The 25,791-nt window shown below is 39.6% G+C and overlaps 1 protein-coding gene across 7 annotated transcripts in view; it reads right to left on the bottom strand.

Moving 5' to 3' along the window:
• SLC4A4 (solute carrier family 4 member 4) overlaps positions 1–25,791 on the bottom strand; it is a 268,875-nt gene that overhangs the window by 111,109 nt on the left and 131,975 nt on the right. For 3 of the 7 annotated variants that reach the window (XM_073340388.2, XM_073340382.2, XM_073340386.1), the window contains 2 exons: positions 23,387–23,539; positions 6,653–6,729 (listed from right to left, as the gene is read on the bottom strand). In XM_073340388.2, coding sequence (XP_073196489.1) covers positions 6,653–6,729; positions 23,387–23,539 — 230 coding nt within the window. Of the gene's footprint in view, positions 1–6,652; positions 6,730–15,562; positions 15,659–23,359; positions 23,540–25,791 lie in introns of all 7 variants that reach the window. The other 4 variants (XM_073340383.1, XM_073340387.1, XM_073340384.1 and 1 more) reach the window with 3 other exon arrangements.

Raw genomic sequence — 25,791 nt, forward strand, 5'->3', positions numbered from 1 at the left:
CATGTCCTTAACTTTAAGCATGTGCATAAGTTCTATTGACTTCGATAAGTGTCATTCCTGAACAGAGCCTTTGAAAGGTTCTTCTCTTTACATCTTCAGAGGCGGGCATATATACCTTTTTTAGGTCAGTGATGATTTACACCACGGATACTGGTATCAGAAGATGGAATCAAAAGTAACACTTAAACAAACCAAGCACACTTCATTACACAGTTACATAGCTAGGCTGTTAGATTACTAAATTACACTATGACATGACAAAAATACAGCAATGAGATAGGATTGACAGTCATACTTATCGCTGGTAAAACTTCATCCCCACTAAAGTTAAAGGGAATTTTACCATTGCCTTCTGTGGGAACAGAGTTAGGCCAATGCGGAGCACTTTAGAAAATCCCACCCTAAGAGTTAAATTACCTGGAAAAACAAATATATGTCAAGAAACCATTGTGTAGTTGAGCACTCAAAAATCAGTACCACCAAATTAAGGCTAAACATGTCTATTTTAACTCTGCCCCCATGGGAATCGCAGCACAGTTCTTAATTACATGATCATAAACCATTTCCCAAACACAATATATTGGCACAAACTTCTCTCTACACTTTCTTCAATACATTGAAGCCAATTGGACTTACTCGTCTACTTAAGTGCTTTGCGGAACAGGGATAGAATAACTCATGCTTAAAGTTAAGCATGTAACAAAGTGCTCTGCAGAATCAGGGCCTTAGGCAATAACACACACACGCACACAGCACGAAGGAGGACACTTAACTAGCCTAGCAAAAAACCTGTACTGTTCAGGATCAGTACATTATTTTCAAGTTCTCTTAACTCAGTTAAATCAAAACCAATTTAATCAAGAACAAAGGCCACATACTGCCCCTTCGGAAGAACTATTTCCATTTCAAATTATAAACCTCAAACATTTCAGATTAAGAGTGCGCTCTCTCTCAAAAAAAATTTTCCAAGCTCCTTTCACTCTCAAGTCACTTGTGGTCAGAGTTCAAAAACATCCCAAAAAAGTCACCTTTAAGCTCACACTGAGCATGGAAAAACTTCAGCCTGAAAGGTGTAAGTTTCACCAAGTTATGATCATTTGAAAGCAGAGTTTTATGGGTGGGATGATTTTCTAAAGGGTTCTGCATTGGCTACTGTTGACTTCTATGGAAGCAATGAAGCCGATGCTGAACCCTTCTGAAAATCCCACCGTGTAACTGTAATCTGCAGCATCCAACTCCTTTCATTCCTCTCAGACAACAAACTTTTCCCCATGCCCACTAACTATTAGCTACACTGGCAGTTGGGGAAAGGGCAGCATGCGCTCCACACTTCTGAATGAGTTCTCCAGGGTGAGTTCCTTCTGCCCTTCCCTGAGACCACTCGCCACTCCCCACACGTTCCACTTTAGCCTTCCACTGGAGGTCAGAAGTTCATTTTCTCTCTCTCTGGAAATAGTTTAAAGTTTACCCCATCAGCAGCTAGACTAAATTCTGAAATGTAGATTAAAGAAGGCAATAATGAAAACAATCCGAAGAGAAAAAAAAGCAAATCCAAGGTAAGCAGCATGGAACGTTACCGACCCTCCTGTCTGTGTAACCAGCGTTGCTAGCACGTGATGGGAAAATCTCAGTTATAGACCTTTTAGCAAAAGAACAAGGCCTGGTCTACATTTAACACTTAGCTCGACCTAGTGACATGACTCAGTGCTGTGAAAAATTTCACACCCCGTGCGACGTAGTCAGGTCAGCCTAACTCCTGCTGTAGACTCTGCTAGGTCCATGGTCAACCTAGCTACCACAAGGAGCTGCAGTTACTACAGTGATGGAAAAACCCTTTCATCAACATAGGAAGTGTCTACACTACAGAGGCATAGCTGCAGCTGTGCTGCTGTAGTGTAGACATATCCTCCATCTGACATTACTGGAGCCTGTGTCTGCGCAGATCTGTGTGTCCCGGCCCCTGCTGATAGGTTCTTTCCCTATCTTTGTCCCCAGTCCTGCAAAGGCATATGCACATTTAACTTTAAGAACTCTGAGCAGGTCCACTGAGCTGAATGGAACTGCTCACAGTGTAAAGTTAAGCACATGAGAATCAGAGTGAAGTCTGCATCAGAGTTACACTTGTTTCAGTCAATGAAAACGGGGAGCAACCTTCTTCTCTTCCTTCCCTTCACTAGCCCTCTGGGATGGGGAGGGGCAGTCCAATTGCCTTCAACTCACTCTCTTTGGGCAGTGGCTAGCTTCCCTGATTTATCATTAGAATTCTTGATGGGCAGGAGCAAATAAGCACCCTTCAGTCGCGAGGAGGGCAGCCTTAGGGAGCAGCCCTGAATGTTGCTGCAGCAGAACCTCAAAAACGTACCTGGATCCCACTAATATGCTGCCCTGGAGAGCCCTGGCCTAGCTACTGTTTAGCTTTCTATTCTGGCAAATACATTAACTCTGGCTTTGTTTGGGTATTCTGGACAGTAGGAGCTCACCATACCACAAATGCCGCCATTACACACAGGACTAACTGCCTCTTACAGCACCTGTGTCGCTGTAACAAGGTCCTTGCTCCTTAGTGCTCTTCATCAAATTGCAGCAAACAGCCTCTCCACAGCTTTTTCTCCCAAGTCTCTGAGAACACCTAGGTCACCTGAAAGCCCAGGCCCAGACAACCGTTCTTCACCGCTGCAGCCAGAGGCAGGATGACTCCACGGAGTGAAAAGCAGCCAAGCAGCACTTAAATAAAAGCATCAGCATATTTAACATGTTGCAGATTGCATTTGTCCCCACTGTAGTGTCCTCTTTTGGCACTTTCTAAGTTTAGTCTGTTCATTCCCACTGTGAAGTGTATACAACCTCTCAGTCTGTCAGAAATACAAAATGCAGAAGTAAAGTATTTGTGACAGTTACACGCCTGGAGTTCCAAAAGGAGGATTGTGTGATGGAATTCACCTCCCCATTGCCCACGCCTCAATGCTTCCCCGAAGTTTGAGAGGAGTTTCCACTTTTCTCCAACTTGGAAAGTCAAAATGGACTAGAAAGACCCACTGGAAATGTGGTGTGTACATCAATATGTGAGGGGGTCCTCTCCATTTTTGGTTGCCCAGAGGAAGCCAGTCTCCAAATGAGAACTTCAGAGAAATAGGGAGATTGTATGGTTTAAGGCAGAGGTTCTCAACCTGAGGGGTCCAAACCCACGGGGGCAGGGGCAGAAATCGGTGTCGGTGGGGCATGACTCTCTCTTCTTCCATATTACTAAAATGGGAGGGCATCCCAGATATGGATGGGAACTGCTGCAGGGTCCCAGTATAGAAAAAGATGAGACCTGCTGGTTCCAGAGATTGGTAGTAGGATAAGGAGCCTTTCACATGAAGCCTAGCAGTTACTGACAGACATTAGCATGTGTAGTGACTGTTTGGGGATACAGTGCAATCCCTCAAACGCTTTCCACCAACACTAAATTCCCTTTAGAAAACAAACAAATAAACAAAAAACACCCTTCAGAGGAACAAACAGCTTCACCGTGAACAGAGAGCAAACAGTATACGTTTTTCCAGATCCTCGAATGCTCCCCGGGTGTTTTTCTGCTCACTAAGAGCCTACTGGAACACAGATTAACCCAAATTCTGGTTATAATCTTATTATGTTATTAACTCTATCATTGTATTTCACAGAAAAAGATAATAGGCAGGAGAAAACACAAGCTAGTCCAAAGCTTTTTCGTCACTTAAAACACGTACCGGTAAACATAATTTTCCGCTTTTTATTTGCAAGTTATTTCCTGTCTTGAGCTAACTAACCCGCCATAAACAAACTCCAGTATGCCAACGTTTAAAGATAGGGTGGTCTCCGATGCACACAAACAAATAAATAAAAACAGGGGAGCCTTTTTAAGTAGGCTCACGTTCCAACATACAGCCTGGGGAACTGACTGACCTCCAGAGAGAATACCAAAAAAGTGAGAGCCAGCTACTCAGCTGTCACAGCAAGAAAGTCAGCTCTTTTTACATGTATTAAATCACAATTTATTTCCTAGCTTCCTGGGCTGCTTGGTAAGTGCTTAGCTCAAGAAAGTTACAAGGCAACATCACAATTTCACCGATTTTATCAAAGTTGGCATATGAGCCAATCAGTAACTAAAGTTCAGGTCCAAGGTGATTTCTTGGGCTAACTTTGACAACCTTATGTGGCAAGAGTTTTCTTGTGAAAAGCTCATTAGCAGGATGTCTGCTAAATAACTAACAGACATTTTAGACCACGTTAGTTGAAACCCAGCAGTGTTTCACTATAAACAGACAGTCATTATCCATACAGAATTCTACTGCACATTTCAAATCTCACTTTGGGAATAAACACAGTATTAATATAAAGAAAAGGAGGACTTGTGGCACCTTAGAGACTAATCAATTTATCTGAGCATAAGCTTTCGTGAGCTACAGCGCACTCAGTATGCATCCGATGAAGTGAGCTGTAGCTCACGAAAGCTCATGCTCAAATAAATTGGTTAGTCTCTAAGGTGCCACAAGTCCTCCTTTTATTTTTGCGAATACAGACTAACACGGCTGTTAGTATTAATATAACTGATTGTGTTATTCATTTTATATTAAATGCAATTTAAAAAAAAACTAATTTTCTGGATTTGCTTAATGCTTCCACCAAAATTTCAGTGACATACAATTCAGCATGTTTTTGCTGCAGAAAACTGAGGAAATTGTTGCAGTATTTAGGTCCAGCTTGCTACTGAGTACATGGGATCCTTATTACAAAACATTTTATACTATATTACATTGCTGCTTTTCCTGTTAAATACAGAATTTTGCCCCATGTTCCTTTCTATGAATAAAAATATTCATCAAGGCTTCCTTACAATCAGAGAGAGTGTATGTGTAAATACACACACATACTTTGAAAGACATTACCAACCAGAGCACGGAGGATGGCAATTCCATCCTGTGGTAACTTCTGAGGTTTTGCAATTGGTTTTTGTTCCACGTGGGAATGAAAGCATTTTTCTGAAAAACACACCGTTGTGTTTTTGTTCCACTGCCTGTTGGTTAGGGAGCTGGCCTGAGATGTGAGAGACTCAGTTTCAAGTTTTTGCTCTGCCTGAATTACAGCAGAGCTCTTCATCCCCAATTCTTCTGATTCAGGCAAAACAAGGACTTGACCCTGGGTCTAAAAGATTCCAAGGCAGAACCTCAACACATCTACAGCGAGGGTATCTTGCTCTCTCAAAATCAAACTATCTCCACAAAATGATTTGGCTTTGACAAAACTGGATATTTTGGGGGGAGAAAAAAAAAAACTTTCTTGGAAGTAATTTTTAACAGATTATTAAAACTAAGATTAGACAGCAAAACGTCTCTCTCTATTCTTTCTACTTTGTTTACTCCATGCATTTGACTGCAGTTTTTGCATAGTCCATTTCGATGTTTCTCCAGTCAGTTCTTTCCCCCTTTTGTGTGAATCTTCCACAGAACAAACAGGGAGAGAATTTGTTTTAAATCAGAGAAATATGCGATAGCATAAAACACAAAAATTGGCTGGGGGCACTGAAAGGCAGTTGTAGAACCTGAAGTTATTTTGAACTCTTTTTCTTACAGTGACTGTGTCCATGTGCCCCTTTAACACAAAAACCCAAATAAGCAGCACCAACATTGCCAGCAACTATCACTGTGAAGGACTTGAGCCATTCTCACCTGGCTGATCATAAAATTCTCAGGGAAATACATTAACTGTATAATTCTCCTTTGCATCAAGAAATAAAAAGGACTAAACAATGTAGAAAAAAAGAAAGAAAAGATGCCACCAGAGAAACAGTCACACCTTGAGAATCTGTAACAGAAGGATGATTGAAATTTGCACAGAGCATTTATTCAGACACTAGCTTTCAAAGTGTTCAAATAAACTTACTCTTTAATATCCGAAACGCTCTGAAAAGATGAGAAAACACACCAAGGAAATGAGTATGATTCCCTCAGCATGTACAAAGGCACCAAAAACACTGTCCGATTCAGAGAACCTCAAACAGGCAAATTATTGGAGGCTAGTAACAAAGATGTTATGTTCATTGACATCACAGGTCTATCCAATCCAACTTTTTTTTTTTTTTTATATATCATCTTCGTTTTCTTTTAAGACCTTTTTGGTCAAATGTGCATTTTTGAAGTGATCACTGATAAGGACTTCATCACCCAATAGAGGAGAGTGCACACCCTGGGGTACAAGCAGCTCCAAGTCATACCATCTACTATGAAGTGTGTTGTGGAACCTAGGCTGAAAGTATGCATCTCTCTTTCAACATGAAGAGGAAAGCTGGAGATAATCAGAAGCTAGATGTTATCCATTCACTTCTCAAGGAAAAGGACAACATACTTTGCTTAACCAGTCAATCAGCAATATGGCTGCCAGATCTCTTAGTCACACCACAAACTACCGCAAGCAGTGGTTGCTTCATCTCTGATACTACCACAGCTGCTGCGTTATAAATGGCTGATACTTACAATTGAGGTGTTTTGTAAGTGGGCTGTGCAGAGCACCTGATCCATCTACTTACCTGTTTCTTGCCCATCTCTTGCACTCCAGTTTTATGGTTCAAATTCTCCCTCCAAACTCACCCACTCCCTCGGTACAACTTCAAATGCAGTCAGAATTTGAAGCTTACCTGCTCCTTGTCAGGTTTGTCAGAGATGTCATTCAGACTGGTGGAAGTCAGGTTTCTATGGGTCATGGCTGGACTGCCTGCAAGGACAAGGTCAATACCAGTTAAGGCATCTGTTACAACCCTGCAAAAAGGGCACAGAGGGCCTGGCTATAGCACAACCTTCCAAAGGGCTACATAAGGAGGGCAGGGTAGTGGGCCAAATTGGAAAAATTGTAGAGCCTGATACAGGGTGCCTTATGGAGTTCAAAGTGGCAAAACTGGTAGAAGGAAACTAAAGTTTCATAGGATCTGATCCACAACATTACCACGTTAAGTATGAAACGAATAAAATAAAAGTTAAGGCACTTCCAAAAAAACAAACAGAGTTTGAGCGCTGCTCCTGGACATGTTTGACAGGTAACACCTCCTACAGTCTTCCCCCCAGTTAATAGAATAGGAAGCTTTCTAAGTAAGCCGACCGAACAGCTGGTTTAATCAACAATGCTTACTGGGAGCCTGTCTATAGTATCAGCGGATGCTGTTTAGAAGAAATTCCTTTTCTTCCAATTACCTTGTTAGACATCCTCCCTGTCAACCATAGGCTAATTCTGAGATTGCTAAACAAAAGAGAAAGCTATCTGCGCATCAACTTGGTGTAAACCACTGTAATCAAAAGGATAGCGGACTGAAGTTACCCAGAAGACAGAGGCCAATAGTTTAAATAGGTGGACTTAACCTCTCTTTCAAAGAGGTGATTGACAAGATTCACACTGCTCAGCCTTAAAATGTCAGTGAAGTAACCTAGCAGACCTCAAGGCAGCAAAGCCAGAGAGTAATTGTGCACAAGCTTATGGACAATTATTCCAGTTGAACCTTATGTTTTCAGGCACTGCAGCAGAAAGGAGGAAATAACTTAGAAAAATAAGCAGCCACCAAACCTTCACCCATTTCTAAAATTCTATTAGAACCCTTTAATATTTTATTTAAAAAAAAAAAACACCCACACACAGGAACAGTCATAACCGCAAGAGAGGAGAAGAAGAAAAAAAAATCAAACAGCAAGCCAAAGAGAGACATTGATGACAAATATAATACCCTCAATCTGAAAGGCATGTCAGTTTCCAAGTATGCTCTTTTTATGGTTCTGAAATGTTAGGATATGTTCTCTGCAACTTCTGCTGGAACCAGAAGTTCTGACATACAGCAAGAGAGGCTGCCTGTTACCATAGATTTTTCTAGTCAGGACCAGAAGAGGAGATACAGAAAAATCTCAGAGTGCTGCTGTAAGATTTCCCAACCAAGTTTTCAGACTCTCGGTTGGGATGTGTCTCAAAATAAGCCTCTTAATTTATGAAGGTTTGTTCAAACTAAAATCCAAACGCCAGGTTTCCAAAAGAGATCAGTACCAAGCAGCTCCCACTGTTCTCACTGGAAGCTGCTGGGAGCGGAGCACTCTGTGAAAACCTGGTTACTCCATTCAGGTGCACAATTAGGAACTGAGCTCTTTTGAAAGTCTATTCCTAATGTTACGATATTCAACCACCTTCGCACGGCTGGAGAAGTAACTCCGGTGCCAAGATTGGTAAGCAACTGACACCCTTTGTTAAGGCAACAACACTGCTCTCAAGCCCCCTTTTCTGATAAGGAATTCAATTAAAAACTTCTGGGGCACAAGTGATATTATGGCACCAATTTGATTCATCTTCCAATAAGTAAGGGGGAGGGATAACTCAGTGGTTTGAGCATTGGCCTGTTAAACCCAGGGTTGTGAGTTCAATCCTTGAGGGGGCCATTTAGGGATCTGGGGCAAAAATTGGGGATTGGTCCTGCTTTGAGAAGGGGATTGGACTAGATGACTTCCTGAGGTCCCTTCCAGCCCTGATATTGTATGATTCTATACATCTTCTGTGACACTGAAGTGGTGCAAGTTAAAAAACAAAATCCAGGGTCCTAGAACATGTCTACCTAACTTATTTATCCAGGACGGGGACCAGCAGACTGCTATTCTGGTCTTCTCAAATTTCATAAATTTAAATGACTTTCAGTAGGGATTTCCTAGAGGTTCTATAAGAGGGTCACCAGTGCTTAGGGAAGTTCCAATTTACTTTCCTTTTTATCTCCATTGTTAACCTTACTTGTGTATACAGCATGCACATATATATACACATATATACACACACACCCCTCCGCTTTTAAGATGAGGCTATCTATACATATTGAGACAACTTTCAAGTAATCAAAAGGGTTTGGACTCACTGGGAGGAAAGTAAATGGACAGACTCAAGATATTTTTTTCCTGATCCAGTTTTAATTACAATATTCACATAGTTTATTATTACTTTGAACAAGAATGGCTAAAAAAACCAGCAGTAAGCAGCTGAGCTTGGATAGATGCTATGAAAGGAGACCCGCAAACTTCCTCCCATCATCCAAGCCAACCCCATATAAAATTTTCCCAGAGCACCTACCCGTAAGGGGGAAATTACATGCCTGAGACCAGTTATGTGCAGCCTCAAATGTTCCCTGATTTAACTTTCAGTATGCCAACCTTAATGGTGCCCCTAAAGTTTCAGTAAAGTATCTGATTTGTGCTTTGTGTATGTATGATACATGATAAACAAATTCACGAGGGGAAAAATCCATCAAATTTGCCTGATGGCATATTTAAGGCTATTCTACAATATACACCTTTGCTTTGGGTTTCTGAAAACAACCTTCCTCATTTTGAAAAAAACGTAAAGAAATATTTGCCACAGAGCATAGAAGAAATGGAGAAGCAAAATAAGGCTGGATTCTTTGAATCCTATAGTGCATTATTAAAACCCAGTGATATTTCTTCTTGCATTTAGTTGATTCATTAGTTTTAAAAAGTTACAGACAGGCTGCCAATTCTGGGAATTATTTTTTACACAAGTACATAATGTACATATGGGTTAAAAAGAAAAATTGGAACTGTGTGGAGAAGCATGGAGGGGAGTTTTGATCATCTGAAAGCAAAGACACGGGGAGCCATTTTTTTGTAAATATAGAACTTGTTCAAACCAATAATTGGTATCACACAGCTGGGTGAATTGAAGCAAAAGGTTTCTACCGAGTGGCCTTTCCTATCATTAAATGAGAGATGAAACAGACAATATTGACTACAGCTGAGCTAAACAGCTTTGAAGAAGTTCACATACCGTCGAAGATGTGAATGCTCATGGGTAGGGCACAGAATAGCTGTATCCCACATTCACCACCTACCCATTGCTATTGGGCTGGGTAGCCCGGAATGCTTGTTGGCTGCAGCAGCATATGGGGAGATGTTGGGATTGATTTCTCATTGTCCAAGAAGCTTTTCTTCTTGTCATATGATCTCCAAATCTTGGCAGTGGCTGCAACTATTTCATATGGTCACTGAGACAGGCCATTGCAAGAGTGGCTTCAAATTTAAAAACAAACAAACAAAGAAAAAAACTTTGGGGTGGGAAAAAAACCTAAAAACTTGCCAATTGCTTTATTTAAAACAATGTTCCAAACTGTTTTAATGCATTTGAGAGTACTCAGAAAAGTTTTGGTGCTGATTTCTGCTGTGCTGTTATGGGGAAGGCTATTTGCTCAAGGTGTAATTCCATTTTCTGTTGACTGCACTGGCCAAAAAGATGGTCCTGTTGATGAACTAACATCTGGATTTCTAGGTCCAAACCTCGAATGGGCCACACATGGACTGAGTGGGGCAATTTCCAGCTACTCAGCAGTAGATATCTGTCCACATCACAAAATTTGGTGTGATCTTTCTTATGAGATGCCCAAGACTGAACTAACATGCCCAGAATGCTGTATTTTAGGTTAACAGATTAATAGATTATATGGCCAAAAGGCACCACTCTGATCACCCAGTCTGACCTTCTGTATAACACAGGCCATAGAATTTCCCTTAATTCCTGTTTGAACCTGAGTAGATCTTTCAGGAAAACATCCAGTCTTGATTTACGATTGAAGTACATTGGTAGAAAAAACTGTTAATCCAAACAAGGTAAATGAACTCCAGATCAGAGGGGCTCTCCAAAAAACCCTGCCCTTCCAGCTACCACTCATATTGCTAGTGAGGAGTCTTCAGATCAAAAGTGGGGAGACAACAGCAACGTCACAGTAACAGCACTAGGTTTCCTCCAAATGAAACTTCTCAAAAAGGGTTCTGTGATCCTGGCCTTACTTCAGTCAGGGGCAAAAGTCCCACTGAACTCAGTGGGGGAAGGAAGTGACCCTAAAGAAAAAGTCATATTCTGTACCACCTTCTGTTTCTGAGAGGCAGAGCTGTAGCCATCTCAGCTGTAACTATGGCATCGCTACTTGTGATGCGATGATGACTTACTTTAGCCACAAACTAAGTCCAGACGTTCTACTAACCGCTGTGAAAAATAAATAGGTTTAACCTTGGCATTTTTTTTCAGGCAGAAAGGCTTTCGTCTTTCAACAAAATAAACTGCAGGTAATCCAATCTTCAGTTGGCTAACCTCAGCGTTAAAGAACAGCCAACAGTCACAGCTGGAAAACCAAGGACCAATAAAATAACCATTTACTCTAAATCTCAAGTATGAACACTTGTTCTTAATGTTTTTGGCTGTACATTTACCTGCATTTTCATGTTTATGAATCCTTTCTGATGGAGACTTAATGCCTGATCCTGCTAGCACATCACTCTGCATTTTATAACACAGCAGTTAGTGCACTTTGCATGCACAGTTGCTGATTTTATAGGATGCACAGCTCCCAACACCTTCACACTCATTCCCATCCCAACCCACTGGATATCAGGGGAAAGATTTAACCCTAATTCCCTACATTTTCAAAACAAGTCCTTTTTCTTTACTTTCAGTAACAGCCGTGTGGCTAAATCACCAGCTACTTTTGGAAATTTAGGAGTAACAGGTGTTGGAAATACTCAGTGCACAAGAAACCAGACTCCTGAATTCAGACTCTCACTGAGAACTGACCCTAAAGGAGCATGTAAATAGTTTGAACAGATAGCCACAAATAGGTTCTTGGATCTTGAATCTTCTTTTAAAGGAACCCTGTATGGAGAGCAAGTGTCATCTTCAGGTTAACTCCTCGTGTTTCTCTTTTTTCGAGAGAGTCACAATTCCTTGACTTTCCTCATAGATAAGAAGACTTGAGTGCAGGAGGTAAAGGGCAACATTCAGACCTGGTATAAGCAGCTATCACTCCTAATTATCCTGGGTCTTTAATGATGAAACACACCACCTGTTAAATTCAGGCCTATTTTTTCTATCTTCACTTGGCACAACAAGCTACAAAGTCTTCACTCACTGTTCTGTTCACCCTTAGACCTGCGTATCAGAGCCTAAGGAAGTGCCTGTAGCCGATGGGAAGAAGTGAGCTTCTCACAATCCTGACTGAATATAGCTGTCAGGTACAGATGACGCATATCTTCAGCTCCTTTTAGCCACCTGGCCGAGGTAGAGTATAGGCTCCAACACCTTGAGCTTGCAACACTTTGCAAGTTTCACATCCACACACCACATTCTTCCAAGACATTTTATAAGCATTGGTGTCAAACTCTGGGACAAGGTCTTCAGTTCAGGCCAGGCACAAATGAGCACTTGCTGCATTGGCCTCTTCAGAGCATGGATGGGAAGCTGCAAGTATTGTATCTGTACCAGTTGACCTGACCCTCTGAACTGCATCCCAGCATGCACTGCCTTGCTTTTAAAAGTTACCCCAAAGCTTCTCAATACAAGACGATGGCTGAGCAATGTGGCATGGATGCTTCAGGACTCCCAGAACAGCATAACAACAGATGCAGCATGTACGGATCTGACCAAATTTCTCTGTCAAAAAGCAGCACTGCTGCATGGACTGTCGCAAAGACAAGCAAGACCACCAACCATTTAATGCCATCAGTCCCAACGCAGCTGCTTCTTGTCTGAATGTAACAATATCCCCACCATGGCAGGCTCACTGCATTAGAGACTGCCAGGGAGAGGTTATGGGATGTCACAATGCTACCAAAACCTCCCTTCCACCCAGGGAACCAGCAAAGGGCCAGGCTGACCCAAAAAGTGAGCAGGGTCATGGTGACACGACCATGGTAACCAGGGCAATGTGCGGATTCAGCGTCTCCCCTCCTCCACATCTTCCCCTGGCCCGGCTCCTGTAAAATCCCCAGCAGAAGATGAAGTTGCCTTTCCTCAGAGGAATACCTAAGAGGAAGCAGCAGTTGGGACTCCAATCTCCCACCCATTCACACTCAAGAAATACAGCAAGACTTGCTGGTTCAGGGAGCTGCAGTTTCTAGTCTGCACCTCCCAACTCCAACTGAGGTGACCCTGACCTCAAGTCACTAAAGATCTTTAAGCCAAACTTTATTTATCCTTGAGCTAAGATCCCATTTCCTACAGGCTGCTTTTCCAGTACTGGCAGGAGTTACATCTAGGAATTTTTCCATAGGCTCACAGAAAAAAAAGAGCGTTTCCTTGTGGGAAAAACAAAACTGTAAGATATGAATGGCGTCACTTGCTACAAGAAAGAAAAATGCATACTGAAGAGAGGAAAGGACAAGTGACGAACCATGGAGAGGGAAGAAGAAGAAGAAATATGATTTATAAGACAAGCAAGCAAAAAACCAGCAGCACTTAAACGGCCTCGTGTTAAAAAAGTGTGCAACTAAAAAGCGATCCCACCTAGCATGTAGACATCAACAGCTGGAGAAATACAAACTTGAGTAGACTCTGTTAGTAGCATGTGGCATCCTTGCTAAACAACGTTGCCACAAAAGCAGGGATGGATAGAGGCAGTTTTTACCATGAAAAACTAGTTAGTCCCAGTTCAAGGCATTTTTTAAAAACTGTTTCATTATGCACACCCCATTACATTTAGTTTTAGTTACATATTCAAATTGTGGTTACATAAGGCAGTAGATTCATCGATTTTATTTGTACAACCCTAAATTAAAGTACAACTGCAGTGGGTGTACTGCTAATATATGTAATTATTATACCGAACATCAGAATGTCTGCATATATTTGGTTCAGTATTTTCCTCCAAGAAGGTATACATGTCATGACTCATTTCCGTTTTCAATATTATAAAAAAGTCAAAAACATCTGGTTATATGAACATGACAGTAATGCAGAGGGGTAGGCTTGAAGCACTAAGCATGCGGAGTTGCAGACTGCCGGTCCAGGTCCACTTGGCCACGCAATATTCTGTAGCAGACCGACTTTGACGCAGTGGATAGACCAAGCCTATTCCTCAGGTTTGAATGGATGTATCCAAAGCTTGAAAAAATTCATTCCATGCATGTTGAACAGGGATGCTTCCCCTTCTCTCCCTCCCCGTTTCCCAGTTTAATCCAGATGTAAGTCAGTTTTTACCAGCACCCTGTCCTAAACTAGTTTTTCCTGGGAAATTGCCAATACTGCACAAAAGTTCCATGGCTTTGTGCCAACCAAAAAGAATGGGGCCCTAGAAATTTCTTTAAATGACGTGAATTAACACAATGTTATTCACCCCCCAGTGGTGTCCTGCTACTGAAATAAATACAATATAGAGGCAATGTGCTAGAAATTCTAGCAACGCTGACTCAGAAGAAGAGAAAAAGAACAGAAAATAGAGTGGTGGGAAAAAAATTTAATCTTCAAGAGCCCAGCTAATACACTACTCAGATGCAAATAAAGAAGAGTCTGGGAGCAGAGGAACAAGAAACCATGCTATGTCAATCCTCAGAAGCTCATTCTTCTACGCAATTAGATTGGAAGAAATTAATTTCTGCATTAAAGTCCTAATTCAGCAAAGCCCTGAAGAACATGCTTATCTCTAAAGTATGTGCCGCATATGCTTAAGTGCTCTGCTAAATAGGAATAATTTCCTGAATATGGGCCAAATCAACTAACCATTTCTGTGATATCAGTAATGTTACCCCTTGGATTTATACAATCAGGTGCTGGCACAAAAAAATAAACCAATCAAAACCTCTTCAACTTGACATTTCATTCTACTAATAGGATGTATAATTACCTTTTATTGTTCTGACAACTTAAATGTTCACAATTCAAACATTTGAAGATTACTAAAAACAACTATGTAACTTTGTAAAGAACCCAATTCTATCATCATTGTATTGATGGTACCTTGCTCTGAAAGCAGTTCCACTGAAATCAGCAAGACAACATGAAGAGCAGTGGTAGAAACAGGTCCTGAACAAAGCTCAGCTCATCACTGAACAATACATTTGTGGAGTTTTGCCAGCTCTGTGATATATGGAAACCTACATAAATGCATATTTCATTTGTAAGGAACTGAAATTAAACTTTGCATTTGTAATACATTGTACAACTGGCAAACCTTATTAAAAACTTCCTTAATATCAGATATTTAAATACATAAATAATAGGTAACTTACTAAATCTAATTCTTTAGTCATAGCTGCTTTGAGGGATTGGTAATGAGATTATGGGGCCTTTCACCTGTAGTTTGACAACCTGACTTTGTTCCAGACTGGAAGCTGTTATGTGTTGGCTGTTCAGTGACCTAGTGAATGAGTTCATGGTCTTGGTCTGGTCCCTAGAAGGAAGGCGTCTCCATCAAAAAACCACCATATCCATTGCCTCTCATTGATAATTTCAGTGGCTGACTTAGGAGAGAGACAAGAGTCTGAATCGGAATGGAACCAGAACTACCACTAGAGGATGGAACTTCGAGAAAAGAGCAGGAAACACTGTTGGGGCATCCCAGGGACACATGAACAGCTATCGCTGTATCTAGTCTATGCAGAGAGGAGTTCCAATCTCTCTCTGGCTATTAATATGGCAGTGCATATATTTAAGAATTTTAAGTGCTAAGTGTTCCCCCTTTCTATGTTTCTCCAAATTAACTCATTCACCTGCAGTGGCTCTGCCCTCCCCACCATGTTCCCAATCATTGACTTACTTAGCCATCCCACGCTGGGGCTGCGCTGCACCCGGATTTCATCATCCAACGTGCGGGTTGCTAGGCAGGGCACAGAACTCTCAAGTGGGCTGCGTGCTTTAGTGTTGAAAGCAGAAGACAGAGCAGGAGACAATAGCAGCAGCGAGGAGGAGGAAGAGAGCAAAGTTAAGTAGTAAAAAAGCTAAAGCAATTGCACAAGCAAGTTAGGAAAGACAGTGTTCGAACATTCACATTGTTAAACACACAAACCCACCTCTCCACATAGCAACATTGTTCTGGGAATAGCTCTTAGGAGGACATGAAAAACCCCATTCCAATTTCATCCTTCAGCACTTGGTCACTGTGTCTTGTAGGTTAATACATACTGGTCAAAAAGTTTAAGCCTGGGTGCCTAAAGTTAGGCATCTAAATCCAAATTCACTTACCTAAATAGCCTGAATTACAGAGCAGCCCCAGCTCCCAGGGGAATCTATAGGGGCTGCAAGTGGCCAGCATCTTTGAAAAATTAATCAGTTCTCTTTAGGAGCACAGCTTTGAGCATCTTGACCACTGCACATAGCCAGATATACAGCAATTAGTGTTCTGTAAATGTACTCCATTTTGTGGTACCTTAAATAATGCTAATGACTAATTCTCCTGCTGTTTTCAAATATCATTTGAAAACATCTCTTTTCCTCCTAAATCTCTGTCTCCCTGTGCTGTTATTTAACTCTGTTCCTGTATTATTCAACTCTACAGAGACTTGGGACACAGTGTGTATGAAAGACACTGTACAAAATAAAGCTGTATTGTACTGTACAGCAAAACATTTAAAAAGAAAAAAAAAGTGTTCCATTGTCAATATTCATCGTTCTTTGTTGTACTCTTGAACACGTTCTAGCCTATAAGAAGCATTATAACAAACGTGGTTATTTTAAACACTTCTACTTGCAAACTACTGGTGTCAGCTCAGAGAAAAACAACCAAACAACTCAGCATCCTCCTCCTGGCAACCCTCTATATAATGTGCACTAGGTATTTAAAAAACATACACAATACACACCGTGCTTTGTAACATGACTATGTATTAAGGACACACACACACTCAATTTTCTATTGCCTTTTTTCTGCTCATTTGACTGATTTACTCATTTATCAGGAGAGCTGTCGGCTTGCATGGTGTCGGTGTTCAAGATTCTAGCAAGAAGGAAAAACTAGCCCTCTAACAATGGCTAAAATTTATAGTGCATTGCATTTTTCCGCTTCAAAAAACACCGATGAGCATTTTCTAACTAATCCTCATATACCTGCATAATGCAAGGTCAGTATTATCCTCATTTTACAAGTTGGCAAACTAAGATTTGTGACACACACTGAGTCAGTGTCAGAGTGGGGATTAAAAACTCAGGAATTCTGGTCTTCTAGTCCTGTGTGCAGCCCAATACACTAAGTAGATTTTCAAAAGCTTCTAAAATTTCAGGACTGGAATGCCTTGCCAGATAGCCAAAGACTGTTGTGAAATCCAGTGCCTAAAACTATTGTTCCGTCTTTCTTAATAATGCCATATTCAGTGACCAGAAAGGAAACCTCAGAATTAACATGATGAACACTCAGAGTCAACTTACAAAATGAGATGCAATAGTGCAGTCCTCTTCCTCATGCTGGAAACCAACATTTCAATTAAACATTTTTGAAGCTATTGTTGAAATTATTGCAGATTTTATGAAGAAACATGAAGGACAGTGCCTTTGAAAGAGCAACTTTTGGTAGCTCCAGCCAACAAGATCCAAGAGAAGATCTTTGCCTTGTCTACTTTTGCTTACCATCTGCCTCTTGTTCAAGCAACAGAGTACTTGAAATGAATAGCCCATATTTACCCTCCTCCATCAAATTATGATGATGATGATGATTAGGAAATTATTATGATTTGCACAGCCTCTTTCATATCAGTGGATCCAAACAAAGCAAAATGATTTCTGGGGAAAGTTCCTCTTGTAAACAATGTTGGCTGGGCAAGACCAAGTCTCAACCCTAATTATACGTTTGTGAATAAAAACATTTATTGCATACCTTTGCCATCGAAGGATTTTAAACTTCAAAAGTGTTTTGGCCAATTTAAATATCTGTCGTTTTAAGAGAAGTAATTAAACAAATGAATTGGGAACAGAATGATTGTGCCAGCTCCTGTAATGAAGAGATGGTCATCCTGGGTGAGATTTTCAAAAGGCACCAAACCAGCTGCCATTGGAAGTCTATGGAAGTTGGGAACCTAGCTCCTATTTGTGCTTTTGAAAATCTCCCCCTCTTACAATGCTGAATTTTACACACATTTCACATATCTCCAAGTAATTTTAATAAAAGCGAATATGAAAATGGATTTTAAAAACACCGCCGTGGTCTTTTCCAAACTATTTGTGCATCACATCAAATTGTAACAACCCCGTATTCTGCAATTTAAAGACATCATGGACACTAGCTGAGCTAGAACCCAAGTTCTTTGGCTCCAAACATATAGGCCTCTACCACCTGAGCTGCAGATTATCCATGAGACATCAGCAATAGAAGCAAGAGCTCCTCTGTGGGCTAGCCAATACAGGGCAACAGTCGAACACATTGAGTGAGCTGCTTCTTAAGAGTCATCCCACGGGGACTTGCACATTATAAAGTGAGAGTACAAAAACAACTAATTTATGAGTTAAGAAATTATTAAACTTCTGTTCATTCAAGTTTTCCTACTGTGAAATGTATACAGAACTCCCCAGATTCCTTCCCCATAAGTGACACGAACAAAACCAAATACGCCAAAGATATATATAATAATCAACCTCACAGAAGCCTAAATGTGTCAATGCTGGTAATGTCACCAACTCCTTTGTTAGAATATGCAGGGTTTGCAGGATTGAGTCCCTCTTAGTTTTATTACATAACTTGATTTTGCTATCTCAATCTTAATATAAACAAATAGTCTGTTTCTCTGTTTAGTTTCTAATAATTATTTCTATATTCCTTGTTTTTCTTGCTACCTTTGATAGCATACAGGTTAAAGTGTATCAATCCTAAACTTGCTCATGCCCTTGTTCTAAAAGAATAAAAAGTAAGTTTTTTAAAAAGTTAACCCTTTTCCAGATGAAGTGAGTTATCGGATGTTAATCTTCATACCATTTAATGATTCAAAACAAAATTATTTGTAATTCCAGACATGTGACAATTAAAGGAGAATTACATTGCAGTTGTTTAATAACAAAATGCTCTTTAAACAACAAAAATTGGCAATAATCCTAAAAGAGGCTTTACCTTCAAGTTTTTTTTTTTGTTTGTTTGTTTTTTTACTGTTCTTCCTCCTTTTAGGATAGTAAGTGACCTAGTGCTAAAGAGAAGGACATACAAAAGAAAGTGAAACTTCTAAGCCTAGTTTTATTTTCCAACCCAAAGGGCAAAAAGCAAAATGGGTAACAGGTAAATTTTATTTTCAAAAATTATTTCCATTTAACAATTTTAATATATATATAAAACTTTCATCTTGACAGTGTCCCATTAAATATAGAACAGAGTTCAATTCTAGAGCTAGCAGCGATTAACAAGAATAGCCCATGACCCTGAAAACACTTACATGTGTGAGTAATTTTATGTATGGCCCATTGAGGACAATGGTGATTGACACATGTGTTTGCAAGATCAGGGCCACGGTATAGTGATGTGTGAAGATAACACAGCAGGGGAGCTGTAGCACAGAAGGAAGATCCTAAATCACTAGGATCCACCACAACTGCTAGTGTAGCCCTCACACTCAAGAACACAAACACTGTAAAAACCGCTGCTCTGTTCTAAGTATTTACTTTAAAGTGTGTAGATGTTGTGAGTAGAGATAACTGTTTTAAAATGTAACTTACATGAATGAGCTTTTTAATAACTTCCTACATTAAAGTGTTTATAGTGGGGGAGATCTAGATGTCAGGAATCTTAGTCAGCTGTAAAGTATTACTACTTCACACAGAGTGGACAACAGGGCCAGCTCTTAATGGAACCTCAGATAAATTCCTGTTGACTATCAAATGAAATATATACAATCAAATCGCTCATCTGTTTTCTGTTTTTTAGTTTATAAAGGTAACGTTTCCAAAGAAAGCTATTGGAAATCCAGTGGCAGATAGGAAATCTACATTTTTTAAAAAGAGCATAGTCATACAGTTAAAATATTGTTTAGTAAAGAAAACTATTTTGAGGAACAATTTAATAAGATCGGATAACATGTTAAATCATGGGTTCCAAACACACATTTAAAAATCTTTATTGCACATTAAGTGCCAATAAGTTATATAAAATGTTGAGGTTTAACCGACATGTAGTAGGTTATATAATCTAGTTACACCTCATTAAATGTCACTTCCTCAATACTTTTTTAATGAACATACACATCATTGTATAAGCACAGTCAAATTAATGGTAACTTTAAATTCAGTTTGGTAACTTAGTTTAAATTGTTTTAAGGGTGGACTGGAGGTTAGAAGTTATCTGTTCTAATATTGGCAGAACACAGAGCAGCTGTTTAAATATCTTATCAGCCTATAAACCTATTACACAGAGACCTGAGAAGTAGGCAAGGCACAAATCTCTTCTATGGAGGAACTATCACTACCATTCTCATTAACCTCCTATATACAGTAGTAATAATTGTATCGTTAAATTTATTAATCTTATTTGGGTTATTGCTGATTATGTACTATACATATTGTATTACTTTAAAACCAACCTTTGTACTTTTGAATAATTTAAGCACTATAACCAGATGTACTGAAACTTTTCTTAACTTATGTATTATATAATTTTAACATTAGCTTTAATAAAAATTTTAAAGTGTATGAAAGCTTCAAAACAATGCAAACAAAATGGAACTGTTGAAAGGAACCATCTACCTGGCAGAAATCACTATGGGCTGGTGGCACTTTTATTGTTATCAGGCATGACAAAAACCAGCTGTTGTCTTGTTCTCATTACATTTCTATAGGTTTAAAGGCAAAATTCTGCCTTAAGATGTAAATGTGGGTCACCCACTCAAATCCAAGCAGTGACATACATGCATCCAAAGGTACTTTTGGTTTTACTTTTTTTTTCATAAAAGCATTAATAAATAATAATAGTGCTTATTATTATACGTAGTTTTTATATAACCCTTTTCATCCTCAGCACTCAAAGTACTTTACTTAAACTTTAAGTTATTTAACTTAAAATTTATAACACTTCATTATTTATTACCCCCCTTGTATAGGTAGGGAAACAGAGGCACTGAACAATTAACTGACTTGTCAAAGGTCACCCAGCAGATCAGTGACAGTGCCAGGAACAGGACTGGGTCTCAAGTCCAGTTCAGTGGGGCCACTGGACCACAATGCTTCTTCCAACACTAAAAATAAATGAATGAAAAAACTAGCCATTATATTGGTGACCCAACTTGAGTAAGCGTTGTTTTTTTAGGCTAAAAATTAATTTACACAAAGATGAGGGTTATGTGCTTATCCCTCACTCACACAATTTCCAAATTATATCAGCGATGTTTTTTAACCAGTTCTGACAAGAAGCTCAGCTCTCTACAATACATAGAGGAAGACACCATGACTGCCCCAGGGGCTTACAAGCTACGAGAGACAGAGAATATTGTTAAGATACATAATACACAAGTGATCTGCTGATAATTCAATCTCATAATGTTGCAGGGTTTTGGGTTGGTTTTTGTTTGGCTGGGTTTTCTGTTAAATGGTTGGAGATTTTGGTGTTTCATCACCGAAGGGCTTAGCTGCAAAAGTGAAGGACTGAATGAAGAGCTGGCACAAAAGAGGAGGGAGACCATTCATACATATGGGGGACTGTAAAAATTTAAAAAAAAACAGAAAACAAAGTGTGGGAGAAGAATGCACATTCTCTACAATGTACTTTTCACCCTTTAGTGTCAATGAATCCCTTACCAGTTCTGAAGAGTCTCCAATCCTAACCATGTCATACACAGTAATATCAGATTATCACAAGGGTTTCTAGCACTCCCGACACCACAGACTTAAACCTATGAAATTCACTGACACTGGAGGCCAGAGTTAAATACTATGGCTGGATTATTTTTATTTGTAACCAATAAAAATATTTGTTTGATTACTATGTGAATTACAGTAGCACTTAGAGGTCCCAAGCTCATAGTAAGAGGTTACACTCTGAACAGTTATGTACATTAAGATAAAGGTAATCAAATCTCAATGGTTGTCTATGGGATCATAAAAGAATTAAGTACCCTTAACCAAATGTACATTACATAGTAGGTTAGGCGCATGACAGCAATTTATACATCTTTCTCTGAAGCATCAGGTATAGCATGACGTTTCTACTTGCAGTATGGGCCTGAAACAAAGCCCACGGAAGTCAGTGCAAGTCCTTCCATTGACTTCAACAGCTTTTCATCAGGCCCCACATTCTTTGGGATGAACCAACCATCTGATTTAACATGGCAAATCCTATCATTCTTTCCTTTATATTTAAGTTTAGCACAAGTATAATTTTCTGTACGGTGCTGTTGGAACCAAAGCCTCCTTTTTCACTCTTTCAGAATGTCTGCCTGAGAATTTGGTAAAGTTCACATCAAAGACACTCCCATGATTGATTCTACTCCACCTTAATTTTCTCTGTCTGAATGCAGCTTTATTCAAGGCACTGGTATGCAATAAGTATTTTTTATTATTGAAAGCAAGTATCTCTCTCTCACTCTCTCTCACAAATACACACAAATAAGCCTCAAAAATAAAGGACAGCATGAAAGAGGAATAGTTATTTGAATAATAAAATATGACGAGAGAGATGCTGGCATGCAAGTGGAGGCAGAATGCAGAAAGCGGAGTGACTTCACTGCCATTAGTACAGTATTATTACCATCACCTCACTTTGACTTCCTGCTATTTTAAAACAGTAACTTGTAACTGTTCTTTATACAACACTTAGATAGTTTGCAAAATTCCAAACCATGCCGAAGCCCTCTCACTGGCTTAACGTGTTATTCTTGCTTTTCTGGATACTATTTCTAACAGGTCTTCTTTACGAAGTTCAAATCTCAATGCACTTTTAGCTATGGAGTTGCTATTTATGCATAAAGTGCAAGTATAAACTACACACACATACGTGCCTACAAATACACACATACAAATGCATGTTTAAGGGACACACATGCCCCTATATCTGTTTATATACATACAGACATTTGCATAGGATGATTTTGTTTAGGATGAACAAAGCTTCATGGAATCAGCTTTCACCACACCGAACAATGGTCATAGTGTACTAAAAACTGAGCTCGTTTTTACTATCTTATATTAATATTCAGGGGCCTTCCTTTAAAAGTCTATGTACACCTTCTATAAGAAACTTTAATATACATAAAAACATGGTCTATATTTATATAAGATTACACAACTAGCCTTTAGGGTCTCAGGCACTTTTTTCTCCCTATATGTTCTCATACTGAACACACTCACTGATCTGTATCACCTCCCCAACATCGTCTGAAAGTGTCATTGCAAGTATTACTCTGTGAGCCCCAGGGATTATTGTATTTTGCTATCAGATGCCTCACACTGTACCCTCTCGTGTTCACCCAGTTAGTCCAGTGAAGATATGGACAGAGCAACATGCCACAGGAGCAGAGCCCATAACTGATGCATCATCAGTAGGGCACACTACACTACTTGTGTGTTAGAAAAAGCATGGTCATGAGATGGCAATGGAGTTAGTTTTTTGTGGGTTTCTTTCAAAGGGAAGGCTATAGCCAACTGGCCTCTGCATTACCATTATCAGGGTTGGTAAACATCCTACTTGCACTGGAGACGGTCTTCCCGATGTCAGCCAGAGAGCGTAGGTTCGATTTCTTGGTCTGGTGCCGGTGCTTCCTGAGCAGCGTGTAGGTGACCTTGTCCTTCATGTCTAGTTTCAACAGGCCCGTCTCGATTTGATTGTCAACAACCATCTCTGTTACAATAAGAAATAAGGGAATGGAGGGGGGAGAAAATCACAAAGAGCAAAGTTACTTTAACAGTTATGAGACTGCTACCTTCAGCTAAGTGTCTGGTTTCTTGAGTTCACCCTACTTGTTCAAGGGCTTTCCCTCTTCTAACACTTTTTTTTATTTAATAACGTGATTTTTTTATTTTTAAAAGTAGGTTTCCCTTTTAAGAATTTCTTTTGAAACAAAACTTAAGTATGTTTGTCTTCCAAAAGTCACTAGCCCTGTTCCAGGAGGTCCCTAGAAGAAACACTGCTATCATACCAATAGAAGGCTAGATCCCACAACACTCACACGAGTAATTGCATTGACTTCAGGGGTAAGGAATGCTCTCTGTCATCCAGAAAGGGAAAGAATCTGCGTTACAGAATGAAAAATGCTCATGGATACGTACGGTCATCAAGACAGCAAGACCACAGGTGAAATTCTGGCCCCACTGAAGTCAATGGCAAAACGCCTACTGACTTCAATAGGGCAGGTATTTCACTCCATAGGTTTCCAGGTAAATGCAATTTAGCAAGAACTATGGAGTTAAATTCCTGGGAATGACTGAACAATTAAACCATAGTTCACCCCTACATCCACAGTAAATTAACATCAACCACATGAGGTAGAACTCACTCTCAATTCTATGATTCCTAAAGAGATTCTGTTATAAATATGAACTTGGGAAAGTCATCCAAAGGCAAATATTCCAGGATTTATGGGGTCTCACATCCAAGTGCATTCTCTTTTTCTTGCTCTTTACTAAGACTCTTCCTGCAACCCACTACCACTGCCTCACTCATAAATTATCTGCAGAAGGGAGGGACCCTTCCAGCATTGGAATCATCACCTCTGCTGACCATCATCAGTATTGTCAGTTCAGGCAAAAATGTATTGTTTTAACACTTGCATGTTTCTGCCTTAACTGAGTCTCCATAAAACTGCTTCTAGCCCCATTCCAACCCTTCCCCCTTCTCATCAACCCTCTCATTCAGTTCCGATATCAGGGAAATCCTTATAAAAACAAAAGAGAGAGACACATTTACTGAAAATCTTTATTCCCCATCCAAGTCATATACTAAGTTACCCATTTTATTAATTCAGTCAATGTTTCGGTTCCTGGAGGGAAGGTGTCAGCTCTTACTTTTTTTTTTTTTTTTTTTAATTAGCACAAGTAAAAGGTCGGAAGTTAGAAGCACAATGGGCAAAAAATTGCCAACTCAAATAGTTCAGGGCGTCAGATCTCATATGCCAACCTAGAATTAACACTTTTTCAAATCACTAAGAAAAAGGCCTAAAATTTCTACTCCAGTTCACCTGAGTGCATGTGTGTACATATGTGTGCAGACAAAAGACATTTTGTAAAGAGGCGGCTTTGGGCAATTTTTCCATTTAATTTTTACTGTTCATATTTTATTTTTTTAAACACCTGTTGAGAAACTCAACTTTTCTTTCCCTGTCAATTTTATCTTTTTTTTTTTCCCACTTGGCAAACTACTCTTCCCCACCTTCCATGTTTCTGATACAGTACAAAGAAACAAATCTGAGTTTTACTTTCTTGTTTGTCATCACCATGAACAAAGTCATCAGTGACTGAAAAACTCCAGGAATAGTGTTTGCAGTTAACTAGTTGTCCCTATCTGGCTTCCACAGCAGCAGAGCAAGAAATACAGTTATATCAACCATAGCTATTCATTTTATATTTAATTCATTAGTGATAAGAGCACAGATTTAAGGGGAAGAAAAGAATATTTAGGGCCACATTTTCAAAGTAGCCTCAACCAGCCCTCTCATTTTGGGCGATTAAAGTTTTGGGTCTCCAATTTTAGTGGCTGTCTTTGGGTATTTTATCTCCAGTTTTTGCATACAAATTTCAGAGTTATTAGTTATGAATCAAAGAGACTGTGCTTGGTGTCGTACGAGATACAGACGTAAAAGCAGCTGTTTAACCCAATTAGCACACAAAACTTGGGGCGTTTCAAAATTGTAGGCCTGATGTTAAAGGCAGCTTTGGTAAATCTGGCTCTTCGAATATAAAGGAACATGCCTTACCTGATGATGACTTTACACTAGGATGCATTTTGAGCCTAGCCTACAAAACAATATTTCACTGTTTCTATGTGGAGAACTTTCAAAAAATAATCAATTATGCTATTTTTACTGATTCTGAAACCAAGTTATTATTTACTTTAACTGTGCTTCCACCAGAGATTACTCTAACTAGCTTGTTTTC

Source organism: Lepidochelys kempii, chromosome 4, assembly GCF_965140285.1.
Source record: "Lepidochelys kempii isolate rLepKem1 chromosome 4, rLepKem1.hap1, whole genome shotgun sequence".
In the NCBI taxonomy this organism is placed as follows: Eukaryota; Metazoa; Chordata; order Testudines; family Cheloniidae; genus Lepidochelys; species Lepidochelys kempii.